General features: G+C 43.8%; 2 protein-coding genes across 3 annotated transcripts; one reads left to right on the plus strand and one right to left on the minus strand.

Annotated features, from left to right (window-relative positions):
- Positions 1 to 256: 256 nt before the first annotated feature.
- On the minus strand, positions 257 to 4,238 carry GLTP1 (glycolipid transfer protein 1). Of its 2 annotated transcripts, none has more exons than XM_048679020.2 (7): positions 4,022 to 4,238; positions 3,571 to 3,698; positions 2,432 to 2,487; positions 2,214 to 2,344; positions 1,981 to 2,116; positions 731 to 862; positions 257 to 641 (listed from the first exon to the last, which is right to left on the minus strand). In XM_048679020.2, exons 2-7 carry the CDS (start codon positions 3,686 to 3,688, stop codon positions 606 to 608), a joined length of 609 nt encoding a protein of 202 aa, XP_048534977.1. In that variant the 5' UTR covers positions 3,689 to 3,698; positions 4,022 to 4,238; the 3' UTR covers positions 257 to 605. The 2 variants fall into 2 exon arrangements, with proteins under 2 accessions (XP_048534977.1, XP_048534978.1); XM_048679021.2 differs by having other exon boundaries at positions 3,948 to 4,212.
- A 12,440-nt stretch (positions 4,239 to 16,678) lies between these two features.
- On the plus strand, positions 16,679 to 18,258 carry LOC125513809 (large ribosomal subunit protein eL14z-like). Its single transcript, XM_048679016.2, has 5 exons — positions 16,679 to 16,835; positions 16,932 to 17,033; positions 17,572 to 17,701; positions 17,790 to 17,902; positions 17,992 to 18,258. Exons 1-5 carry the CDS (start codon positions 16,833 to 16,835, stop codon positions 18,046 to 18,048), a joined length of 405 nt encoding a protein of 134 aa, XP_048534973.1. The 5' UTR covers positions 16,679 to 16,832; the 3' UTR covers positions 18,049 to 18,258.
- The last annotated feature ends 7,818 nt before the right edge of the window (positions 18,259 to 26,076 follow it).

The following is a 26,076-nucleotide window of genomic DNA, read 5'->3' on the forward strand; positions in this document are numbered from 1 at the left end:
ATGGAGTGTTTGATGGCACAGGAAAAGTAAAGGAATTATAAAAAGAGGTTGTCAGCCAAGTTCTTAAGGATTTCCTATGAAATGTAGTACAAAAGATTCCATAGGAAAAATTCCTATGGGATCCAATCCTATGAATCAAAGGACCAACATAGGAAAAGTTCTTAAGGATTTCAATCCTCCAAAAATCCTATAGAATTCCTTTGAATCAAAGGAGCCCTAGAATTTTCATGTTTACTAATTCACACTGCTTTAAAAGTTGCATAAAAAACATACTCTTAATTTGTATCTTAGTCTCACCACTTGTACAACAGTTTATAAGCGTAATGACAAGACCACCACATATCTGCATCCTCTGCATTCTCCTCAGTTACATCAACAGGTAAAATGGTTGACTTGGCTGACAACCAAGTGACTTCACAAGTTAATTTTGATACCATGCATCCATTCATTTCATTCTGTATGTAAGTAGCTATGGGTCATGAACACCCACACATTTTGACAGACTTATTATTCGTCTATAATTTTCTGAAGATCAGTATGCCACAATAAAATTTGAGAAAATAGCAAGACTTGATATTCTGTGATGATTATCGATGTGTATTGCATCAAGAAGCCTTCATGTCATCGAGTCCAACACTGGCCTGCAAGAAGTGTAGACGTGGTGGAAGATTGTCATTAAAGGCAAACAATATAGATAATAATACCGTCTTCAGATGAATGAAGGCCATACCAGGAAGTCATGATTCTCCTTAAGAAAGGGATAAAAGGTGGTGCAGAATTTCTCAATGTCTGCTTTGATGTCACCCGTTCCACTAATTACCTCCATAAATTTATCTTTGTTAGGAGCAAGCTTCATAGCCACCTGCAATGTCCTCATACGAGTGATTCATCAAAGAAAAAACACAAAGGGAAGGCAAGGTAACCAATATGTATAGACATGATAATAAATAACAGCCATGTTGCCCCAGTTTCGTCAGGAAATCTAACAATAGGATAGCAGAAGTACCATTTCAACAGACTAGTCAATAGGCAAACTAGTCAAGTATTCATGTCGCATTTTTCTAACACAAAAAACTTCTGAGAAAACTCCAACAAAGCAAAGCTCTTCTTAAGTTAATAATGGAAGTGATGTATTGTTCTCTATGATCACTAAGCCAGCTAAATACCTGTGTGCTTTGTGATACAAATAAAAATGTATGACCGATCATGTTAAGCCAAAGCTATCAGCTGACTACGTCTGTTTGCTAATCCGAGTTCCGCCTACGCTTACCCTGAACTATCGTGACAGACCTACATAACCACCATCAGTACCATTTCAATAGACTAGTCAATTGGCTTCACAATTCGCCTAGTCATGCTTCTTTGTGACATGCCATGCATTAGAGATTTTTAGGAGGTAGTTAAGTTGGTTTGATAAGGGGCTTCATTGTGTTTCAGTTTTTAAATGGAATCTGTAATAATGTTGGAAACAGATGTTGGAGGCCTCAATGAACAGACACCGATTCCCATATAATAGTATTAAAGGAGATAAAGAGAACTTCATCAGTGACTAAATTTTGTTCACTCAATGGACAAAAAAGGGTTGGCAACTTAGTAAACAGAAAATACCCCCTGTTTATTCATCTATGGCGCCTTCCATTAAAATATGGCCATCAGCTTAATGTAGAAAGAGTCAAAGAATAGCCAATGTTTTATGCATCCACAGTGCCTTCAGTTGAAACATGGCCAGTAACTTAAATACAAAGAGTAGCCAAGGTTTATTCATCTATGGTGCCTTCAATTGGATAACACTAGTCGTCCCTTTACTTTATGCATCTATGATGATGAAATATTTATTCGGACACTAAATGCAGAGTTATATAATCCATCCTCTGATAAGAAGTGCTTCAGCAATAGCTATTGAATAGCACTATAATTGCTTAGTTCATGATGACACCATGTATGTGCTGATTATGTGACTCAAAATGTGGAATATTATACCGTAAAACTGGAGCTGGCGAGCCAGCCATGCCATTTCTTCAGAGTTTTTGTGTATGAATCAGTACATGCTTGACTCATAGTCCAGTCTGGATGGTCAAGCAGATTACGGAACAGTTCAACAAGGAAGTCCATAGCCCTGAAAGCAAAAAATATGAGTAAACACAAGTACACCAATGGGAATCTCGATTAAGCTGCAGTAGAAGAGGCAAATTACGCAAGAGAAATTGAAGAACCTTGTGAGCCATAGAAGTCCATTTGTGCAGCTTGATGAACCTTTTGCGGTCTTCTTTTCAACTTCTTCTTGGACCATGGTGTACAAGTGCTCATATTTTGTCGGGTCTGAAGAGTACTTGTTCTCCAACCTCTGACAGGAGAGAATGAGGTCAGTCGTCAGGAAAAGAAACATGAAATGTAAATTCTCATTCACATGTTTTGAAGATAGGATCCTTACCGTGATATTACCTCCAATATCACTCTTCACAATTGCCATAGCAGCACCAAATTTATCTGGTGTTTAAAAGCAGAGAACAACAAATGGAAAATAAGTAACACTCTGAAGGAATTTCTTGTTTAAGAAATACCACTAAGACTGCACCAAAACAAAAAGTTAGCCACACTTGTTAGAATAGAAGATATTTGATGTAGGCCTGTGCAGTTTGGGCCAACACAAAAGTTTTCATTTAGGGACTTGCTTTGACTTACAAAAGCACAGCACAGACTGGTACTATACGACTTTAAGATTTACCAGCATACAATGAAAACTTTGAGAATAAGACAGCTTTACTGGACCACGACAAACCTAGCATGTTCTCTCATAGGTCACAAATCAATTCTGCTCAAGTGACAGGTGTACCAAATCAGTTATTTGGAGGACTAATGTACATTAAACAATTTAGAGCAGCCCAGCACACACAAAACACAACTTTCGCAAAAAGGTTGATGATAGTTTGAAAGCTCTTTCCAGCAATAAAAAAAGAAGTTTGAAAGCTCAATGATGCAGCAACTAATAAGTCACAGCAGTACTAAGCTCCCAGTGAAATCAATAAGGGCAAAAGCATAAACCAAGAAAGTCATCTCCCTATGCCAAAGGCCCTGATATAACTATTTGTTACTCCCTCCGTTCACAAATATAAGATGTTTTGGATATTTCAATATGGACTACATAGAACTGAAATGAGTGAGCAAACACACTAAAACGTGTCTACAGACATTCGATTCAGAAAAAGGCTTACATTTACGAACAAAGGAAGTACTTATTTAGAACTACAAATCTCAAGAGCGGTATAAACAATTGTCCACTGACGATGCTAGTCTCAAACTGGGGAACAACTTGTTTCGGCAATGTTATGTGCATTAATTTTACTCAGGTTGTTCACTGCTGCAGCCTACTACTGAACTAAACACGGTAGGTAATCAGAAATTCATCAGTAAAGCAACTCGGCTACTGATCCCAGCCTCGTGCTGTTTAGCACTCCAACGCATGACAAAGAGGTGGGAAATATGAGCAACTCGGCTACTGATCCCAGCCTCGTGCTGTTTAGCACTCCAACGCATGACAAAGAGGTGGGAAATATGAGCAGAGGGAGTTACCCAGGACAGGCAAGATTTGCTTGCAGACATCAAGGAAGGGCTTGGCGAGCATGACCCCGCTGTCCGACCTGACGTGCTTCATCCCTTCCAAACACGGAGCGAACACCGTCTCGGCCATCTCTCTCTACCTGCAGGAACCAACAAACGCGTCAACCCACCACGCTGAGAACCGGTGATCCGGCAATAATCTTACAGCCACTATGCCAAAGCACTCGGTATTCTGTAATCAGCGAGCTCGGTGTGAGAGTCCGATCCGTAAGCATCGCTGTAACATAACCCGAGATACCATGGATGAGATCAAACCTCCACGAACCGCATAGGCTGCCGTCCCAAGTCAACAAATGCGAAGAGAAGAAAGAACCCGTCGCTGATCTAACCTTAGGGGAGAGAAACAGATCCGAAACTCACAGCGCAGCTACTGAACACAAACTGAAGAAAGATGGCCACTCACCGCTCCACGATCTCGCAAACAGCGATGTTTTTCGCCTTCTCTGGTGCAACCTTGGGCGAGGGAACTGCAGGAGAGAAGCCTTGCCGGTCGGTGGAGGGAGGAATCTAGCAGGGGAGGAAGTGCGATGTGGGGGAGGAAGAAGATGCCGAGTGGAGGCCACGACCCCGGACTGATCTGTTTTACTACTGCGGAATCTCTGTCCTGACTGCCTTTTTTTTAAATTGTGTCCTGCCTATCTTTTTTCTCATAAATGCCAACACATATAGACGCATCTTTACTCCTAATGAACGAGTTGGTGAATCGTCTCCGCGGTTTATTTTCGGTGAGTTTTTTCGTCTCTCCTCCCACCACCCTTCCCACCTTGGTTCGCGATTTATTTTCGCTGGTTTTTTTCGTCTTTTCTCCCACCACCCCCTCCCATCTTGGTCCATCAGTTTATTTTTTTCTCCGCTCTTTATTACAATCAGAACTTTCCTAACGTATAACAAATTACGGATCTGACTTTTTAAATTATGCAAATCAATCTATTTCTTTTATTGGTTCAATTTGTCTTAAGAAACAAACAACAGATTTTTAGTAAATAAATAATACATTTTAATCTAACTTTCTTAAATTATGCAAATCAATCGATTCCTTTTGTAGGTTCAATTTGTTTTAGGAAACAAATAACAGATTTTCACAAAACAAATAATACATTTTAATTTAACTTTCCTAACTTATCTAAATCAATCGATTTATCTTATTAGTGAAATTTATTTTAAAAAAACAAATAACAGACACGTCACAACTTTCCTCCCAATAAATAGTTTCTTAACATTTGCAAACTTTCCTAATCAGACACGTCACAAATGGGCAGGTACTGATATCACGTTACCAAACAATAAAACCCTATTTACATAGAAATCAGTTCAAAAATCCTAACTTTCCTAAACTTTTACCTCTCCTTGATAACAACCAATATTTCGTATGTTTTTCACCTATTGAAGGAAATCACCCCTCCATCGATATTAGCATTTTTTTTGAACTGAGATCTCCGGGTTATGATTTTGTTTGCGATTCTTTCCAATTGTGACATCTCCTTCCACTCCGGCACCTTCTCGCATAAACACCTCCACCACAGCCAGGTGACATCGCCCCAGACCTCCTGCCTCTTCACACCTTCTTCGTCACCTCCTTCTCGTACTCTATTAACAATCCCTCTGCCACATTTGTCCACGGTGGTGTCGAGGGTATGGCGCAGCAGCGTACCAGCGGTAGAGCAGCACATAGCAACAGGAAGCAACACGCAGCAGGCGAGGCGAGCGGTCGACGGTGGAGGGTAGAGATGCGGCTGGCGTGGCTGAGGGGCGGCTCATGATGTCTACTACACAACATTTCTTCTTGTAGACGTTGTTGGGCCTCCAAGTGCAGAGGTTTGTAGCACAGTAGAAAATTTCCCTCAAGTGGATGACCTAAGGTTTATCAATCCGTAGGAGGTGTAGGATGAAGATGGTCTCTCTCAAGCAACCCTGCAACCAAATAACAAAGAGTCTCTTGTGTCACCAACACACCCAATACAATGGTAAATTGTATAGGTGCACTAATTCGTCGAAGAGATGGTAATACAAGTGCAATATGGATAGTAGATAATAGTTTTTGTAATCTGGAAATATAAAAGCAGCAAGGTAATTAATGATAAAAGTGAGCGTAAACGGTATTGCAATGCGTGGAAATAAGGCCTAGGGTTCATACTTTCACTAGTGTAAGTCCTCTCAACAATAATAACATAATTGGATCACATAACTATCCCTCAACATGCAATAAAGAGTCACTCCAAAGTCACTAATAGCGGAGAACAAACGAAGAGATTATGGTAGGGTACGAAACCACCTCAAAGTTATTCTTTCCAATCAAATCCGTTGGGCTATTTCTATAAGTGTCACAAACAGCCCTAGAGTCCGTACTAAAATAACACCTTAAGATGCAAACAGGGCCGTTGAGAGGCCTGTGCGAGCTGTGCGCTCGCACAGGGCCTCCAAAATCCAGGGCCCCCAATTAGGGTCTACATATGTGTACGTATTAGTCTGAAAAAAATCAGGTTTGGGCCAATGTTGCCTCTGTCGCTCCCGTTTGGGCTTGGTCCACTCAAGCCATACGCAGTAACTTGGATTATCGACCAAAACAAAATCTCATCGCTCGGATCCATCCGATTGATAGACGAAACGGCAGCCGCAACGATGTATGTTCCGTGACTTCTGCCGTTTCATTCCCTAATCCCTTCGCTTCCCATCCTTTTCGCTTCGACTGATGAATCGGCGACTCGGCGGTGACCTCCTTGCAGCCACGGGACAGCCCGATGCGGAACTACACGGTAGCTGCGAGCGCCGGCCGCCGCCAAGCCCGCCAACACTGCCGTAGTGCCGCCAAACAGAAGGCCAACTGGTGCCGCCCTTTTCTCTAACTAATTCCGATAAACTGAGCTGCAAATTTGTATAACAGTTTACTAGTTACTATAGTAATATGTTTTGGAACAATTTTTGTCGGTCACAGATTCAAGATTTTCAATAGCTCCTCTTCCAAGTCCTAAATCAAGGTTCTATGTTTTTCCATTCCAACTATCTATCCAAGTTACAAGCCTATAAGTCATGGAGCTCATCAGTTCAAATTCGTTGATATGATTTTTGTTTGATTCATAAACAGAAACAATTATGCATCCTAGGTCTAGAAGAAAGTATTTGGTTAACAATTCCTGTAATTGTTGCATCCGCGGAAAGGAGCTTTTCTAAAATCAAGTTCTTGAAGTCCTACTTACATTCTACTATGACACGAGAAATACTTAATGGTTTGGAGAAACTAGCACTTGGAAATGATGTGTTGGAGAAGATTGATTATGAAGATATAATTGAAGATTACATATCAATGAACGCGAGACGGATGACACTCTTAAATAGAGCATGAGGTCAGTTTCTTGGTTTTGGTATTTTGCGTTGATACTTGAGAATTTCCTAAACATTGTACGAAATAACATAAATTTGAATTATATAATCATGTGATTATGCTTGAGTTATATTATATGTTTTTTAATGTTAGGGGCCTCATTTTGCTTTTCGCACCGGGGCCCCGAATTCCTGGAGACGGCCCTGGATACAAATCAACCAAAACCCTAATGTCACCTAGATACTCCAATGTCACCTCAAGTATCTGTGGGCATGATTATACGATATGCATCACACAATCTCAGATTCATCTATTCAACCAACACAAAGGACCTCAAAGAGTGCCCCAAAGTTCCTACCAGAGAATCACGACGAAAACGTGTGCCAACCCCTATGCATAGGTTCATGGACGAAACCCGCAAGTTGATCACCAAAACATACATCAAGTGAATCACGTGGTATCCCATTGTCACCACAGATACGCACGGCAAGACATACATCAAGTGTTCTCAAATCTTTAAAGACTCGATCCGATAAGATAACTTCAAAGGGGAAACTCAATTCATTACAAGAGAGTAGAGGGGGAAGAAACATCATAGGATCCAAATATAATAGCAAAGCTCGCGATACATCAAGATCGTATCACCTCAAGAACACGAGAGAGAGAGAGAGAGAGAGAGATCAAACACATAGCTACTGGTACATACCCTCAGCCTCGAGGGAGAACTACTCCCTCCTCGTCATGGAGAGCACCGAGATAATGAAGATGGCCACCGGAGAAGGATTGCCCCCTCCGGCAGGGTGCCGGAACGGGTCTAGATTGGTTTTCGGTGGCTACGGAGGCTTCTGGCGGCGGAACTCCCGATCTAATCTCCGTTCTGGAAGTTTTACGATACGTAGGTATATATGGGTGCAAGGGGTACGTCGGTGGAGCTTAGGGGGCGCGCCCTAGGGGGGTGGGCGCGCCCCCCACCCTCGTGGCCAGCTCCCGTGTCTTCTGACGTAGAGTCCAAGTCTATCTGGTGGCTTTCCTTCCAAAAATAACTTCTCCAGTTGATTTCGTTCCGTTTCGACTCCGTTTGATATTCCTTTTCTTCGAAACACTGAAATAGGCAAAAAACAGCAAATCTGGGCTGGGCCTCCGGTTAATAGGTTAGTCCTGAAAGTAATATAAAAGTGGATAATAAAGCCCAATATTGCCCAAAACAGTAGATAATATAGCATGGAGCAATCAAAAATTATAGATACGTTGGAGACGTATCAAGCATCCCCAAGCTTAATTCCTGCTCGTCCTCGAGTAGGTAAATGATAAAAAAGATAATTTTTTATGTGGAATGCTAGTTGGCATAATTTCAATGTAATTCTTCTTACTTGTTATATGAATATTCAGATCCGAAAGATTCAAGACAAAAGTTCATATTGGCATAAAAATAATAATAATTTAAGCATACTAACTAAGCAATTATGTCTTCTCAAAATAACATGGCCAAAGAAAGTCCATCCCTACAAAATCATATAGTTTAGTCATGCTTCATTTTCGTCACACAAGAATGCTCTCGTCATGCACAACCCCGATGACGAGCCAAGCAATTGTTACATACTTTAGTAATCTCAAACCTATAAACTTTCACGCAATACATGAGCGCGAGCCATGGATATAGCATCATGGGTGGAATAGAATAATGAGGGGGTTATGTGGAGAAGACAAAAAAGAAGAAAGTCTCACATCAACGAGGCTAATCAATGGGCTATGGAGATGCCCACCGATTGATGTTAATGCAAGGAGTAGGGATTGCCATGCAACGGATGCACTAGAGCTATAAATGTATGAAAGCTCAACAAAGGAAACTAGTGGGTGTGCATCCAACTTGCTTGCTTACGAAGACCTAGGGCACTTGAGGAGGCCCATTGTTGGAATATACAAGCCAAGTTCTATAATGAAAATTCCCACTAGTATATGAAAGTGATAACTCAAGAGACTCTCTATATGAAGAACATGGTGCTACTTTGAAGCACAATATATGAGACTCGCTATATCATGGTGCTACTTTGAAGCACAAGTGTGGAAAAAAGGATAGTAGCATTGCCCCCTTTTTAATTTTTTAATTTTTTTAATTTTTTTGGGCCTTCTTTTTTTTCTTTTGGCCTTTCTCTTTTTTTGGGACAATGCTCTATTGAATGATGATCATCACACTTCTATTTATTTACAACTCAATGATTACAACTCGATACTAGAACAAGGTATGACTCTATATGAATGCCTCCGGCGGTGTACCGGGATATGCAATGAATCAAGAGTGACATGTATGAAAGAATTATGAACGGTGGCTTTGCCACAAATACTATGTCAACTACATGATCATGCTAAGCAATATGACAATGATGGATGTGTCATGAAGAACGGTATGGTGGAAAGTTGCATGGCAATATATCTCGGAATGGCTATGGAAATGCCATAATAGGTAGGTATGGTGGCTGTTTTGAGGAAGATATAAGGAGGTTTGTGTGTGACAGAGCGTATCATATCACGGGATTTGGATGCACCGGCGAAGTTTGCACCAACTCTCAAGGTGAGAAAGGGCAATGCACGGTACCGAAGAGGTTAGCAATGATGGAAGGGTGAGAGTGCGTATAATCCATGGACTCAACATTAGTCATAAAGAACTCATATAATTATTGCAAAAATCTACAAGTCATCAAAAACCTCGGCACTACGCGCATGCTCCTAGGGGAATAGATTGGTAGGAAAAGACCATCGCTCATCCCCGACCGCCACTCATAAGGAGGACAATCAAATAACACCTCATGTTTCAAATTTGTTACACAACATTTACCATACGTGCATGCTACAGGACTTGCAAACTTCAACACAAGCATTTCTCAATTTCACAACTACTCAACTAGCACGACTTTGATATTATTACCTCCATATCTCAAAACTATCATCAAGCATCAAACTTCTCTTAGTATTCAACACACTCATAAGAGAATTTTATTATTCTTGAATACCTAGCATATTAGGATTTTAAGGAAATTACCATGCTATTTAAGACTCTCAAAATAATCTAAGTGAAGCATGAGAGTTCATCTATTTCTTCAAAATAAAACTACCACCATGCTCTAAAAGGTATAAGTGAAGATCAATGAGTAGTCGAATAATTATGTAACTATGTGAAGACTCTCTAACATTTAATAATTTCAGATCTTGGTATTCTATTCAAACAGCAAGCAAAGCAAAATAAAATTACATTCTAAGAATAGCAAACATCATGTGAAGAAGGAAAAACTTAGGATCAACCGAAACTAACCGATAGTTGTTGAAGAAGAAAGGTGGGATGCCAACCGGGGCATCCCCAAGCTTAGACGCTTGAGACTTTTTGAAATATTATCTCGGGATGCCTTGGGCATCCCCAAGCTTGAGCTTTTGTTTCTCCTTAATTCCTCTCATATCACGGTCTCCCTAAATCTCAAAAGCTTCATCCACACAAAACTCAACAAGGACTCGTGAGATAAGTTGGTATAAACCATTGCAAAAACCTTATCATACTCTACTGTAGCAAATCACTAAAATTATTATTGAACATTGCATACTAAATGCCCCTACATATTTAATAGTCCTATCCTCAAATAGAATCATTAAATAAGCAAACATATGCAAACAATGCAAACATAACATCAATCTTCCTAAACAGGACAGTCTGTAAAGAATGCAGCAACATCCATACTTCCTTAGCTCCAAAAATTAGAAAAGAAAATTCCCACTATAGTAAATTTATCAGAGCTTAGTATGCAAAAGGTTTCAATATTTTTATCACATTCTGACTTTTCTAGGGACTTATTGCAACAGCAGTAAACTTTCTGTTTTCAAACAGCAACATGTATACTTGTAACATAGGCATAGTAAAGGCTATCAATGCCACTTTTATTGAAATAAAAGATGAAAAACATTATTCTAAATAACAGAAAGCAAATCCTAACAAAATAAATTGACGCTCCAAGCAAAACACATCTCATGTGGCGAATAAAAATATAGCTCCAAGTAAAGTTATCGATGAACGAAGACGAAAGAGGGGATGCCTTTCGGGGCATCCCCAAGCTTAGGCTCTTGGCTATCCTTGAATATTACCTTGGGGTGCCTTGGGCATCCCAAGCTTAGTCTCTTGCCACTCCTTATTCCATAGTCCATCGAATCCTTACCCAAAACTTGAAAACTTCACAACACAAAACTTAACAGAAAACTCGTAAGCTCCGTTAGTACAAGAAAGTAAATCACCACTTCAAGGTACCGTAATGAACTCATTCTTTATTTATATTGGTATTAAACCTACTGTATTCCAACTTATCTATGATTTATAAACTCTTTACTAGTCATAGATTCATCAAAATAAGTAAACAACACATAGAAAACAAAATCTGTCAAAAACAGAACAGTCTGTAGTAATCTGGATCAAACGTATACTTCTGGAACTCATAAAATTCTGAAATAAATTGCTGGACCTAAGGAATTTATCTATTAATCATCTTCAAAAAGAATTAACTAAATAACACTCTCCAAATAAAAATGGCAGCAATTCTTGTGAGCTAAAGTTTCTGTTTTTGACAGCATGATCAACAAGACTTTCCCCAAGTCTTTCCAAAGGTTCTACTTGGCACAAACACTAATTAAAAGCATAAAACCACATCTAAACAGAGGCTAAATGAATTATTTATTACTAAACATGAACAAAAAGCAAGGAACAAAAATAAAGTTGGGTTGCCTCCCAACAAGCGCTATCGTTTAATGCCCCTAGCTAGGCATGATGATTTCAATGATGCTCACATAAAGGATAAGAATTGAAACATAAAGAGAGCATCATGAAGAATATGACTAGCACATTTAAGTCTAACCCACTTCCTATGCATAGAGAATTTGTGAGCAAACAACTTACGGAAACAATAATAAACTAGCATGGGAGGGCAAAACAAGCATAACTTTAAAACTTTAAGCACATAGAGAGGAAACTTGATATTATTGCAATTCCTACAAGCATATGTCCCTCCCTCATAATAATTTTCAGTAGTATCATGAATTAATTCAACAATATAACTATCACATAAAGCACTATTTTCATGATGCACAAGCATAGAATTTTTATTACTCGCCACATAAGCAAATTTCTTCTCATGAATAGTAGTGGGAGCAAACTCAACAAAATAACTATCATGTGAGGCATAATCCAATTGAAAACTAAAATCATGATGACAAGTTTCATGGATATCATTATTCTTTATAGCATACAAGTCATCACAATAATCATCATAGATAGCAACTTTATTCTCATAATCAATTGAAACCTCTTCCGGAATAGTGGATTCATCACAAAATAAAGTCATGACCTCTCCAAAACCACTTTCATCAACATAATCATCATAAATAGGAAGCATGCTATCATCATAATAAATTTGCTCATCAAAACTTGGGGGACAAAAAATATCATCTTCATCAAACGTAGCTTTCCCAAGCTTGTGGCTTTGCATATCATTAGCATCATACATATTCAAGGAATTTATACTAACAATATTGCAATCATGCTCATCATTCAAATATTTAGTGCCAAACATTTTATAGATTTCTTCTTCTAGCACTTGAGCACAATTATCCTTTCCATCATACTCACGAAAGATATTAAAAAGATGAAGCGTATGAGACAAACTTAATTCCATTTTTTTGAATTTTTTTTATAAACTAAACTAGTGATAAAACAAGAAACTAAAAGACTCGATTGCAAGATCTAAAGATATACCTTCAAGCACTCACCTCCCCGACAACGGCGCCAGAAAAGAGCTTGATGTCTACTACACAACCTTTCTTCTTGTAGACGTTGTTGGGCCTCCAAGTGCAAAGGTTTGTAGGACAGAGCAAATTTCCCTCAAGTGGATGACCTAAGGTTTATCAATCCGTAGGAGGCATAGGATGAAGATGGTCTCTCTCAAGCAACCCTGCAACCAAATAACAAAGAGTCTCTTGTGTCCCCAACACACCCAATACAATGGTAAATTGTATAGGTGCACTAGTTCGCGCGAAGAGATGGTGACACAAGTGCAATATGGATAGTAGATAATAGTTTTTGTAATCTAAAAATATAAAAATAGCAAGGTAACTAATGATAAAAGTGAGCGTAAATGGTATTGCAATGCGTGGAAATAAGGCCTAGGGTTCATACTTTCACTAGTGTAAGTCCTCTCAACAATAATAACATAATTGGATCACATAACTATCCCTCAACATGCAACAAAGAGTCACTTCAAAGTCACTAATAGCGGAGAACAAACGAAGAGATCATGGTAGGGTACGAAACCACCTCAAAGTTATTCTTTCCAATCAATCCGTTGGGCTATTCCTATAAGTGTCACAAACAGCCCTAGAGTTCGTACTAGAATAACACCTTAAGATACAAATCAACTAAAACCCTAATGTCACCTAGATACTCCAATGTCACCTCAAGTATCCGTGGGCATGATTATACGATATGCATCACACAATCTCAGATTCATCTATTCAACCAACACAAAGGACCTCAAAGAGTGCCCCAAAGTTCCTACCAGAGAATCACGATGAAGACGTGTGCCAACCCCTATGCATAGGTTCATGGGAAGAACCCGCAAGTTGATCGCCAAAACATACATCAAGTGAATCACGTGGTATCCCATTGTCACCACAGATACGCACGGCAAGACATACATCAAGTGTTCTCAAATCTTTAAAGACTCAATCCGATAAGATAACTTCAAAGGGGAAACTCAATTCATTACAAGAGAGTAGAGGGGGGAAGAAACATCATAGGATCCAAATATAATAGCAAAGCTCGCGATACATCAAGATCGTATCACCTCAAGAACACGAGAGAGAGAGAGAGATCAAACACATAGCTACTGGTACATACCCTGAGCCCCGAGGGAGAACTACTCCCTCCTCGTCATGGAGAGCACCGGGATGATGAAGATGGCCACCAGAGAAGGATTGCCCCCTCCGGCAGGGTGCCGGGACGGGTCTAGATTGGTTTTCGGTGGCTACGGAGACTTCTGGCAGCGGAACTCCCGATCTAATCTCCATTCTGGAAGTTTTACGATACGTAGGTATATATGGGTGCAAGGGGTACGTCGGTGGAGCTTCGGGGGCCCCACGAGGCAGGGGGCACGCCCCCCACCCTCGTGGCTAGCTCCCGTATCTTCTGACGTAGAGTCCAAGTCTATCTGGTGGCTTTCCTTCCAAAAAATAACTTCTCCAGTTGATTTCGTTCCGTTTCGACTCCGTTTGATATTCCTTTTCTTCGAAACACTGAAATAGGCAAAAAGCAACAAATCTGGGCTGGGCCTCCGGTTAATAGGTTAGTTCTGAAAGTAATATAAAAGTGGATAATAAAGCCCAATATTTCCCAAAACAGTAGATTATATAGCATGGAGCAATCAAAAATTATAGATACGTTGGAGACGTATCAAGCTGGCAGAAGATGGCCACGACTGGAGGCGACACGAGGCAGGGGCGCGACAGCGGGGCGAGCGAAGGGATAGGTGGCAGCAGATGGGGCGGGCGTAGCCAGCGAGAGTGTGGCGCGCGGCCAGGGTGTGTGTCACGCGGGGCACAGTGGTGCGGTGGCTGCGGCAAGCGCGACAGCAGCGGCGGGCGCGACCGACGCGGTGTAGCACGGGCGTGGGTATGGAGAGGGAGTGGCCCCGCGGGCGCGGAAGAAGAGCGGCAGGCTCGGGCATGGGCGTGCATAGGAGTGGGCATGTGCCACGGGGTCAATCCAAGGAGCTCGGTGGCTACCCTACAATGGCCATGGCGGATGGTGGTTCTCGGCCACGACGAAATACCTAACGAGAGCAAACGAGAGGGGAAACAGGGGAAAGGCAAGAGGAGATCATGGCGGTGTCAAATGGCGCCCTAGGGGAAGACATGGGAGCTCGGGACGGCACGGATCGAACGGCAATGTCGCGGTGGCCCAAGGTTGAGGAAGACGGCAACGACATCGATGCGGGGGTGCTGGACTTTATCTCGTTGGCGCAGACAAAGTAGCGAAGGCGTTCGGAGCTCCTCGACAAGCTCCTAGCCCGCAGGGAGGGCAGTGGCCATGTGGACGGGGTCGGTCATGGTGGCAGTGGCGTCTGACTTCGTCCAGATCGACGGGATCGAGCGAGCGAGGAGGAGAAGTGGATTTGGGAGGGGGCGTCGAGGAGGAGTGAGGCCATGGGGGCAGGGAAGGAAAGGCGTCACCCTTATCCATTCCCCTTCGATGCCAGCGAGGTGGTCAGGCGGGAGCCCGGCTCTGTAGCGACGCGGCTCGGGTAGCAGGAGAAGACGGCCGCGTGGGGATTGGACCGCTGAGCCGGTTCGATGACAAGGCCCCGGGGGCAGGGCGAATCCCCTTTTACATCGTCCTTTTGATTTTTCAATGTATTCTAATATGTTTCTCTTTTTTAACACCGTTTTCTATTTATTCTTATCAATTAAATGATCTCTACTCATAATGTCTCAGTTGGTAGTCTTCGTTCCGGATTTATTTTCGTCCCACCTCCCGAGTGAGGGAGAGGGGGAGAGAGAGTGAGGAAGAGGATATGTGTGTGAGAATTTGATGGTAAAAAAGATCGTCAATGTCACTTAATATGTATGAAAATATTAAATGTAATATTAACATAATTGATAATTGATATTGAACTTTTAAAGTTAATGTGGCCCCGTTGCAACGCACGGGCATTCTTCTAGTATATTTAAAAGAATCAGTCCACATGTCTACGTATGGGCAAAACTAGTAATGTCAACATGTCTTTTGCCTCGCGGTCCCTCCCACATGTCTACGTGTGGGTAAAATAGATAACGCCCACACGACCGGCTTCCTACCTCACAGTCCCGCCTATCTCATGTGATAATCACCACACGTCCCTGCAGTTGCCATGGTCCGAACCCTTTTTCATGTTCGTTTAACTGCAATTGCCATGTTACTGAACTACAGTTGTCATGTCTGACAACTGCAGTTACCATGGTTGCTCAACTGCAGTTGCCATCTCAGGTCAAGTGTCAGATGTCATTTTTGGACAACTACAATTGTTGCCATGTATGGTCTGATCTAGTATAGTTGCCATGATTTAAAACCTTAGGAGTTGCCACCTACTATATAGCACTACAAAAAGACATGGCAAAATAACCTGTTCGGATAAAGACAGAGTTATCATATGCTTACAAGCACACTAGGGCAGTTACCATGTACCCTACAAAACACACGGCAACTGACAGCTTTGTGTGTGGAAGTGAAGACGGGCGTGTGGGCGAACTGATAAACGCCCACACACCAACCCCTCTGCGTGCGTGGAAATTGGTATTTGGACGAACTCCTAAACGCCCACACACCAGCCCCTCCGCATGGTAAAGCGAACGTGAACACGACCGGATGAACGCCATCACACCAGTCTAGTCCTACATGGCATAAAAAGATCTGACAAAACATGTCAAGATTTGTGCAAAAACAAATGGGCGAGGTACAAACGCCCACACATGTGGGCATTATCTTTTTCGGTTTTTTTTAAGCGATTGAGGATTTGGTCCTGCCTGCCTGGACTGCTACTTCATGGGCCAGGCCTAATTTGGATTGTTTGCACATTGGCCCAATAGAGAGAGTGAACGACGACTCTACCAGGCCCATTATTCATTCCAAAGCCCAGAAACCCCCCCAGAAACTCTCTGACCTGCATCGGACGGCTAGGAGAGCTCGCGTCACGATCCACGGGCTCACCGGGACTTGCACGCTGCCTTTATAATCCGCTCTCGCCGCCGAACCCTAGCTCCTCTTGCCTTTCTGCCCGCCCACCCGTCTCCTCGCCTCGCCGTCTCGCCCCACGCCACCGCCGCAGCCGCTGCAAAGATGGTACGTGGATCGGCCGCTTTGGTTCTGTGCTGCTCAGGAAAGGTTTTTCAGCGACGCGTGTTTTGACGAGGTTCGTTGTTTGTGCGTTGCGTGCAGCCGTTCAAGAGGTTCGTCGAGATCGGGCGGGTGGCCCTGGTGAACTACGGCAAGGACTACGGCCGCCTCGTCGTCATCGTTGACGTTGTCGACCAGAACCGGGTGAGTGCCGAGTCTTGCTGGTTGGAATTCCGAAGCACTCATGTGGGGTAGTAGATCTAGAGTTCTATAGCCATGTTCTGTTTGTTGGTAAGAAACCTTGTGCTTTCGGTTGTTCACCGGAAGAAATGTATAAATCTGTTTAATTTTATTAGCTAGCTTCGGTTTTGAAATGTTGTTATTAGCTAGCTTCTGATGAAACACCAAATAGAATTCTATGAGTGGCATGTCCTAGAAGTTGTTCAGTTGGTTTACATAGGATTAGCTGTAGCTTCTGCGCTCAGTGTACTTACTGGGGTGATGTATAGAACAATACCTGGGGTTATCTGACAGTTCTGTCTACCGAGATAATGGTTGTAAAATGCACTGCTTGCAAGATCAATGTGTTTATTTATGTTTGCCTCTAAAAAAGTTCTCTACATATGTTTGTTACTGGTTATCATGTGCTCTTGCAAGCAGAGTTTAGCAGTCTGCTCTAGTTCTGGTTAGTTATGTTGTGGCTCTTTTAGTATTGAATTTGACATTACTCTGGTGCATTCAGGCACTTGTGGATGCTCCCGATATGGTCAGGTGCCAGATGAACTTCAAGCGTCTTTCGCTGACCGACATCAAGATTGACATCAAGCGTATCCCTAAGAAGGCCACTTTGATCAAGGCCATGGAGGAAGCTGGTAATGGTCAATCTTGTGGTGCCCACACCTGCAACATTTGGAATTTGTTCTGTTGATGCTTATTTGAGTTTGTGGTGCCATTTTGTAGATGTGAAAACCAAATGGGAGAACAGCTCATGGGGTAAGAAGCTTGTTGTCCAGAAGAGAAGAGCATCGCTGAATGACTTTGACAGGTTCAAGGTCATGTTGGCTAAGATTAAGGTGAGGCATTTCACTCACTACCATCTGGTTTATTGGTTTAGGGCATTGCTTTTTTCACCTGCTTACCCTGTCATTTTTCATATGAACAGAGGGGTGGTGCTATCAGGCAAGAGCTTGCCAAGCTCAAGAAGGAGGTTGCTGCTTAGAATATCTTAGTGGATGACATGTTGAGTTTTTTGTTCCAAGTTGGATCTGCTCTATGTTCCAGTGTTCTTGAAGCCAGAATTAGTACAACTGTTTTCAGCGAACTATTTCATATTTTGTCATGGTTGTTATTGAATACCCAAGCTAGTTTGCTACAGATGTGCCTCTTGCCCTCGTTCATATGTGATATGTTGCCCGGTTCTCTGCTTTTACTTTTGACTTGTGCTCTTGTGGTTATTTTTTAAGATTTCAGTAGGGTAAGCATGTCTTTTGAATCTAAGTGGGAAATGTTAATTAAATAAGATCAAAATAAAGTGCAGTGGTACCTTTATTCTTTTCCCGATCGACATCATTGTTGGTCAGTTGCTCTGTCTCGTGCCGATTGGTTTGATGCCCTAGACGGCTAAAATATCAAAACAGCACAATAAACAGTTTTGTACATAGAATATTTGAACTTGTATTTTGTTTTAGAGAAAAGGCGCAACCTGAGCCTGATTCTGACTGCTGCCGCTCACGGTTGCTGACCTCTTTGCCTTGCCAACCCTTTGCCCACTATTTAAACCCTTCATGAGCTCCAAAGATTTGTCACCACACATGCCATGGCCTTGATGTGCTCCAAAGATTTGGGGGACAACCTCTTTTGAACAGAAGGGAAGACCGCCGCCATTGTTGCCGGCTCACAGGAGGCCGGTGCTGTGGAGGCTCCAATGGCAGAGGCGGCTGACGACTGAGCCGGTGCCTTCACCGGCTTATGCCGGCATCACCATGTGTAAGGCCCATGCTCACTACACCAACATGGTGTTGGAGGAGCGGGAGGCCATGTTCCAGCAGGCGCATGCCCCTATAGGCCTATAATCTTATGCCGGCATCACCATGGGTAAGGCCCATGCTCACTACACCAACATGGTGTTGGAGGAGCGGGAGGCCGTGTTCCAGCAGGCGCATGCCCATACAGGCCTATAATCTTATGCCGGCATCACCATGGGTAAGGCCCATGCTCACTACACCAACATGGTGTTGGAGGAGCGGGAGGCCGTGTTTCAGCAGGCGCATGCCCGTACAGGCCTATAATCTCCGCCTTGACGAGCACCGGTGCGCGGAGGAGCTACTCGTTGTCGGCGCGGCCATCACGTCGGATGTGGACGTTGGCGAGCAAGAGGCTCTGCTGGACTCCTACCGCTTCGCTTGTGACATCCATCGCGACTGCTGGCTTTAGCGCCAGTATCATGCGGATTTAGAGGCCGCCTACAAGAAGATCGATGAGGCGGCGGATGAAGTTTACGGGCCCGATGACGGTAGTGAAGAGGCTGGTGGCTTCGCGGCCACGACATGACACAACGACGTCAACGTGTTCGTCGGCGCCGCTGGCAGCGAGGCAGAGTAGAGCATGGGAAGGAGCCGACGCTTGTGTCAAGGCCATCACTCTTGCTCTCTTGCTGAAGCTAAGCCTTGTGGCCTCATCTTTGTCGGTTGATTAGCCACTTGTAGGTTGCGGAGGCGGAGCTGGAGCTTCACTTCCCGAGGCTCATAACCGGATGGTCATGGGGAATGGGTGTCGGTGGTAATTTAGACCAGGTTAGAGTACGATTTAGTTTTAAGAAGTCTAGAATGTAATGAATTTCATTTGATTTGTATGGAAATCATCTATTTTCCATGAATTTCATCTTGTTTGTTTAGCCGATTTGAAATGTATGCGGATACCATTGGATGGTCGGCTCTCACATCCATGTTAGAGGACTAGTCCCCCCTGTCCGCAGATGGATGTGGTAATAGTTTAAAGAAACATGCACACTGAGGCCTCGCCATAGACTATGACATACACAAGTAAAGCTAAGAGCATTTCCAGCCGTTGAGCCTCCCCAGGAGGCATTTTTTTCGCCGCTTGGGGGGCTGCCGGCGAAAAATTTGGCATGGGGTGAAATTTGTTCCACTCGTTGCGCCCCCCATGTAGCTGGGGCCGAGGTCGGTGAGCACGACGAACGCTGAAGGGACGACGCGCTCGGCCACTCCGTCTGCTACGCCTCCGCCGCTGCCTACTCCTCCTCCTTCCGCCATGGCATCTCCGGCGCCGGCCCGTCCGCCACGCCGGCCAGCGGGAGCGCGAGCAGGCGGAGGTGGGCGCTGGGCTTCCTCGGCAGCGTCGAAGGCGCTCGCGGGGACGGTGCTTCTGCTCCTGCTTGGGGACGCCGGCCAGTGGTGAGCGCGCACGCGGCTCGGTGGCCAGCCACGACGCGGTCAATGCGATGAGCGCAGCGACGAGGGAAGCACGCGGACGCACATGGGGCGAGCGGCCAGAGCGGGCGGGATACGCCGACGCGAGGCAACTGCAGGCCATGGCCAGAGAGCGAGTTGCGGGCCACGGCATGTGCGGGCCGCATCGCGTGCGGTGCAGAGGAGTGGCGCGGGGGCAGGCGTGACGGCCGGAGACGAGGCCATGGTGCGGGGAGGCGGCGGACGCCAACGAAGGCAGCATGACGCCCTTTCCAACCTTGGCGAGCAGGACGTGTTGGCGCGCGCGAGCTCTGCCCCGGCCACGCACAGGAGGGCGCGGGCGAGCTCCGCCTCGGCCAACGCAGAAAAGCGCTGGCGAGCTCCTCCCCGACCACGCGCAGCTCCGCCCCGGACAGGAGGGTGCGGGCGAGCTCCGGCCACGGCGCCTCCTCGTGCAACTCAGAGTGCATGCGGCTCGGTGTGTGTGCGTGGGGGCAGAAGGAAAGAGAAAAGAGAGGAGAGAGAGGGGGATGGGTGGCTGACGTGGGCCAATCGCGTCGCTTAAACAAAGCGCCGGTGCCCCCAGCTGCCCCCCGATAGCCTGGGTGTGGGATGGGCTCGCCGGCTTTGTTTTTTGTGAAAACCGGTGAAAAGTGAGGTCGTGGGGGCGTGGCTGGGACGATTTTTGTCTGCCGGCGCTGAAAAAAATGCTCCTGGGGGGCTTCTTGGGGGGCCGGCTGGAGATGCTCTAAGGCGTTGAAGGACCTGAAACCAAATGTCTTCACGTGACCTCCAAGTTTGGGCCAAATTCCGATGAAGCACCAACGCCGCCATTGGCTCAGCGACAAGATAGAACCAAAGAGGGGACGATGATCCCCTCTTGCCCAGAATCGAGGGTGGCAACCCACCAGCGGCACCGACAGGGACTCTCCACTCTTGCAGCCATGAGACTTGTCAGAACTGAATCCGAGCCGCCATTCGCCACCACCAAAAACATCACCCTCCGCAACTGTTATCTCGGACGATGCCTCTAAGGAGTAACACGACTCCACAACATCGTCGCCACCCAAATAGGGGACCAAGTTTTCACCACTAAGCAGCGGCATGTTGAGGGGGTGGGGGGTGGGGGGGTGGGGAACCTCATTGAAGCCTCCAAGGAGTGGATTAGTGTCAAAGCCCGTGACGCCCCCGTTTATAACCGTGCACTAATCATACACACATCATGCACGATCACGAACGGTGACTCACGTCAATATCACAACACAATCTCTGCGACACAGAAGATAAACATAAAACAACATATTACAAGCCCGGGTCACGAGGACCCATAATACATAAATCATCAAAGAAAATATTGTATGAGTACATAAATAGTTAGAGAAGTTTTGCCTTACGAAGGCTGGGCAAAACAATGACACTATGATCGAAAGGCGAGGCCTTCTGCTTGGGACCTCCGGACTACTCTTGGTCGTCGGTCTCCACATAGTACGCTCCGCCGGGGTAACCTGCATCCACATTTCTACCAACTGTTGCAGCAACCGGGTCAAATGAAAAGGGTAGCAAAGCAACCGTGGGTACTCATCCGAAGTACTCGCAAGACTTACATCAGATCTACACTAGATATGCATTGGTATCAAAGGAATGGGGTAGTATCTATGGACTAAACTGCAAAAATATCAACATAAGGGGGAGAAGCTCATCCTATCGAAGACTACATCTTCTTGCAACCATCATCTTGCAGCAATAGAAGAGAGGAGCATTATATGATATCATCTTGTACATACGTAGCAATAAACCTGCCCAGAGATCCTCTCCTCGTCTCCCTGGGGAAAGCGATCTCCGGGGGTATCTGTCTCTTATCTGGCTATGTTTTAAAAAGTATCCGGTTTTAGTTGTAAAAGGTTGGGATACAACTCCAAGTCATCCTTTACCGTGGACACGGCTATTCGAATAGATTAGTTCCCTATAGGGGTGCACCACATTACCCGATACACTTCATTACCTCTAACCAGACACACTTTTCTAGGTAATGCCCAGGCTTGGATAATCAACACGTTGTAGACCAACCTAGGCTCCCCAGAGAGGTCAACACGTCAATCTAAATCCTAAGTGCAAAGAGGTCATGGGCCCATCACCCTAAGCACTCCTGCATGTTGCGTGACTAGCCGAGGCCCAGGGGCGCCTTTGTGTACACAAGCAGGCCTAACCAGCCCACCCCAACAACCAGCCCGCATCTCTGAACTATAACATCTGGAAAGCTTTTAGAAGGAATGTACGATGCCGAGGTCCCCATATACCATTATCCCGCGCGGCGGTTAGTGCGTATATGCCAATGGCAGTCTCAGATCAAATATCCAACCTCGTTAAGCATGTTATTATGAAATATCCGCGAACACCAACCTGGGACCAAGCCCACCTCTCGCCTAGGTGGTTTCTACCTACCCTGTTGTTCCACCAACAGTGAATCATTCGCGGGTACCCTTGGGGCCGACCCGTCTTTAACATTTGGGGTTGTCGGGACTCAGTTCCATAACATCAAGGTGAAAACCCGAGGAATCACCCTCGATAGATTCACACTTGATATACTGCATGACAGAGACATCGTCGAGAGTGGTATATGAGGAATCACCTTTCATAAGGTCACACTAGATGTGTTGCGCTGCAAAGTCATCATTGGGAGTGAACTACGAGGAATCACCCTTAGTAAGTTCACCCTTAGTGCGACTCTACAGAGTCAAATAATTGTAGGGCCTAAAGGGGTGTTCAGGTCTCTGTACAACAATCCATCATCTCGGATAACCCAGATAGTATAGCATGGTATCCCACACAAGGATGTAGGGCCACTAATGGGATAATAAAAAACATATGCTACTTCTTGAGCTTGCGTTGGTTTTTCCCTTGAAGAGGAAAGGGTGATGCAACAAAGTAGAGATAAGTATTTCCCTCAGTTAGAGAACCAAGCTATCAATCCAGTAGGAGACAACACACAGATCACCAATACCCGCGCAAACAATCAAACAACTTGCACCCAACGCGATAAAGGGGTTGCCAATCCCTTCACGATCACTTGCAAAAGTGAGATCTAATAGAGATAGATAAAACTAAACAAACGATAAAGTAAATATTTTTGGGTTTTTTGGTTTATAGATAGGAAAGCAAAAGATTGCAAAATAGTAGATCGGAAACTTATATGATGGAAAATAGACCCGGGGGACATAGGTTTCACTAGAGGCTTCTCTCAAGATAGCAAATAATATGGTGGGTGAACAAATTACTGTCGAGCAATTGATAGAAAAGCGCAAAGCTATGACGATATCTAAGGCAATGATTATGAAATATAGGCATCACATCCATATCAAGTAGACCGACTCCTGCCTGCATCTACTACTATTACTCCACACATCAACCGACTCCTGCCTGCATCTAGAGTATTAAGTTCATGAAAAACAGAGCAACGCATTAAGTAAGATGACATGATGTAGAGGAATAAACTCAAGCAATATGATGTAAACCCCATCTTTTTATCCTCGATGGAAACAATACAATACGTGCCTTCCTGCCCCTACTATCACTGGGAAAGGACACCGCAAGATTGAACCCAAAGCTAAGCACTTATCCCATTGCAAGAAAAACCAATCTAGTTGGCCAAACTAAACCAATAGTTCGAAGAGAATTACAAAGATATCAACTCATGCATAAAAGAATTTAAAGAAGATTCAAATAATATTCGTAGATAAGCTAATCATAAACCCACAATTCATCGGATCTCGACAAACACACCGCAAAAGAAGATTACATCGGATAGATCTCCAAGAACATCAAGGAGAACATGGTATTGAGAATACAGTTGATGTAGAAGCCCTCCGTGATCTGAGGTAAACTACTTGCGCTTCATCGGAAGGGCAATACAGTTGATGTAGAAGCCCTCCGTGATCGAATCCCCCTCCGACAGGATGCCGGAAAAGGCCCCAAGATGGGATCTCACGGGAACAGAAGGTTGCGGTTGTGGAAAAGTGTTTTCATGGATGCTTCTGGAGGCTTGGGAATATATGTGAATATATAGGACGAAGAATTAGGTTAGGAGAGTCACGGGGGGGGGGGGGGGCACAAGGCAGGGGGCGTGCCCTACCCCCTTGTGCCCGCCTCGGGGATCTTCTGACTTAGTCTTCAAGTCTCTAGGGTGTCTTCTGGTCCAAGAAAAATCATCGCGAAGGTTTTATTCCGTTTGGTATTCCTTCTCCGCAAAGCTAAAAAATCATCGTGAAGAAAAATCTCCGCGAAACTGGCACTGGGCTCTAGGTTAATAAATTAGTCCCAAAAATAATATAAAATAGCATAATAATGCATATAAAACATCCAAAACAGATAATATAATAGTATGGGACAATAAAAAATTATAGATATGTTGGAGACGTATCAAGCATCCCCAAGCTTAATTCCTGCTCATCCTCGAGTAGGTAAATGATAAAAACAGAATTTTTGATGTGGAATGCTTCCTAACATATTTATCCATGTAATTTTTCTTTATTGTGGCATGAATATCCAGATCCATAAGATTCAAAAAAAAGTTTAATATTGACATAAAAACAATAATACTTAAAGAATACTAACAAGGCAATTATGTCTTCTCAAAATAACATGGCCAAAGAAAGCTTATCCCTACAAAATCATATAGTTTGGCTATGCTCCATCTTCATCACACAAAATATTCAAATCATGCACAACCCCGATGATAAGCCAAGCAATTGTTTCATACTTTTGATGTTCTCAAACTTTTTCAACTTTCATGCAATACATGAGCTTTCATACACTATAGGTGGAATAAAATATGGTGGTTGTGGAGAAAACAAAAAGAAGGAGATAGTCTCACATCAACTAGGCGTATAAACGGGCTATGGAGATGCTCGTCAATAGATATCAATGTGAGTGAGTAGGGATTGCCATGCAACGGATGCACTAGAGCTATAAGTTTATGAATGCTCAAAAGGAAACTAAGTGGGTGTGCATCCAACTCGCTTGCTCACGATGACCTAGGGCAATTTGAGGAAGCCCATCATTGGAATATACAAGCCAAGTTCTATAATGAAAAAAAATTCCACTAGTATATGAAAGTGACAACATAGGAGACTGTCTATCATGAAGATCATGGTGCTACTTTGAAGCACAAGTGTGGTAAAAGGATAATAACATTGCCGCTTCTCTCTTTTCTCTCATTTTTTGAATGGGCTTCTTTGGCCTCTTTTATTTTTTTGTAAAGCAAAGACTCATCCCGACTTTTGGGGTAATCATAGCTTCCATCATCCTTTCCTCACATGGGACAATGCTCTAATAATGAAAATCGTCACACTTTTATTTACTTACAACTCAAGAATTACAACTAGATACTTAGAACAAAATATGACTCTATATGAATGCCTCCGGTGGTGTACCAGGATGTGCAATGAATCAAGAGTGACATGTATAAAAATTATGAGCGGTGGCTTTGCCACAAATACCATGTCAACTACATGATCATGTAAAGCAATATGACAATGATGAAGCGTGTCATAATAAATGGAACGGTGGAAAGTTGTGTTGGAAATATGCCCTAGAGGCAATAATAAAATGGTTATTATTATATTTCCTTGTTCATGATAATTGTCTATTGTTCATGCTATAATTGTGTTATCCGGAAATCATAATACATGTGTGAATACATAGACCACAAATGTCCCTAGTGAGCCTCTAGTTGACTAGCTCGTTGATCAATAGATGGTTACGGTTTCCTGACCATGGACATTGGATGTCATTGATAACGGGATCACATCATTAGGAGAATG

The sequence above is a fragment of the Triticum urartu genome, chromosome 6A (genome assembly GCF_056163025.1).
Source record: "Triticum urartu cultivar PI428250 chromosome 6A, HENAU_Tu73, whole genome shotgun sequence".
In the NCBI taxonomy this organism is placed as follows: domain Eukaryota; kingdom Viridiplantae; phylum Streptophyta; class Magnoliopsida; order Poales; family Poaceae; genus Triticum; species Triticum urartu.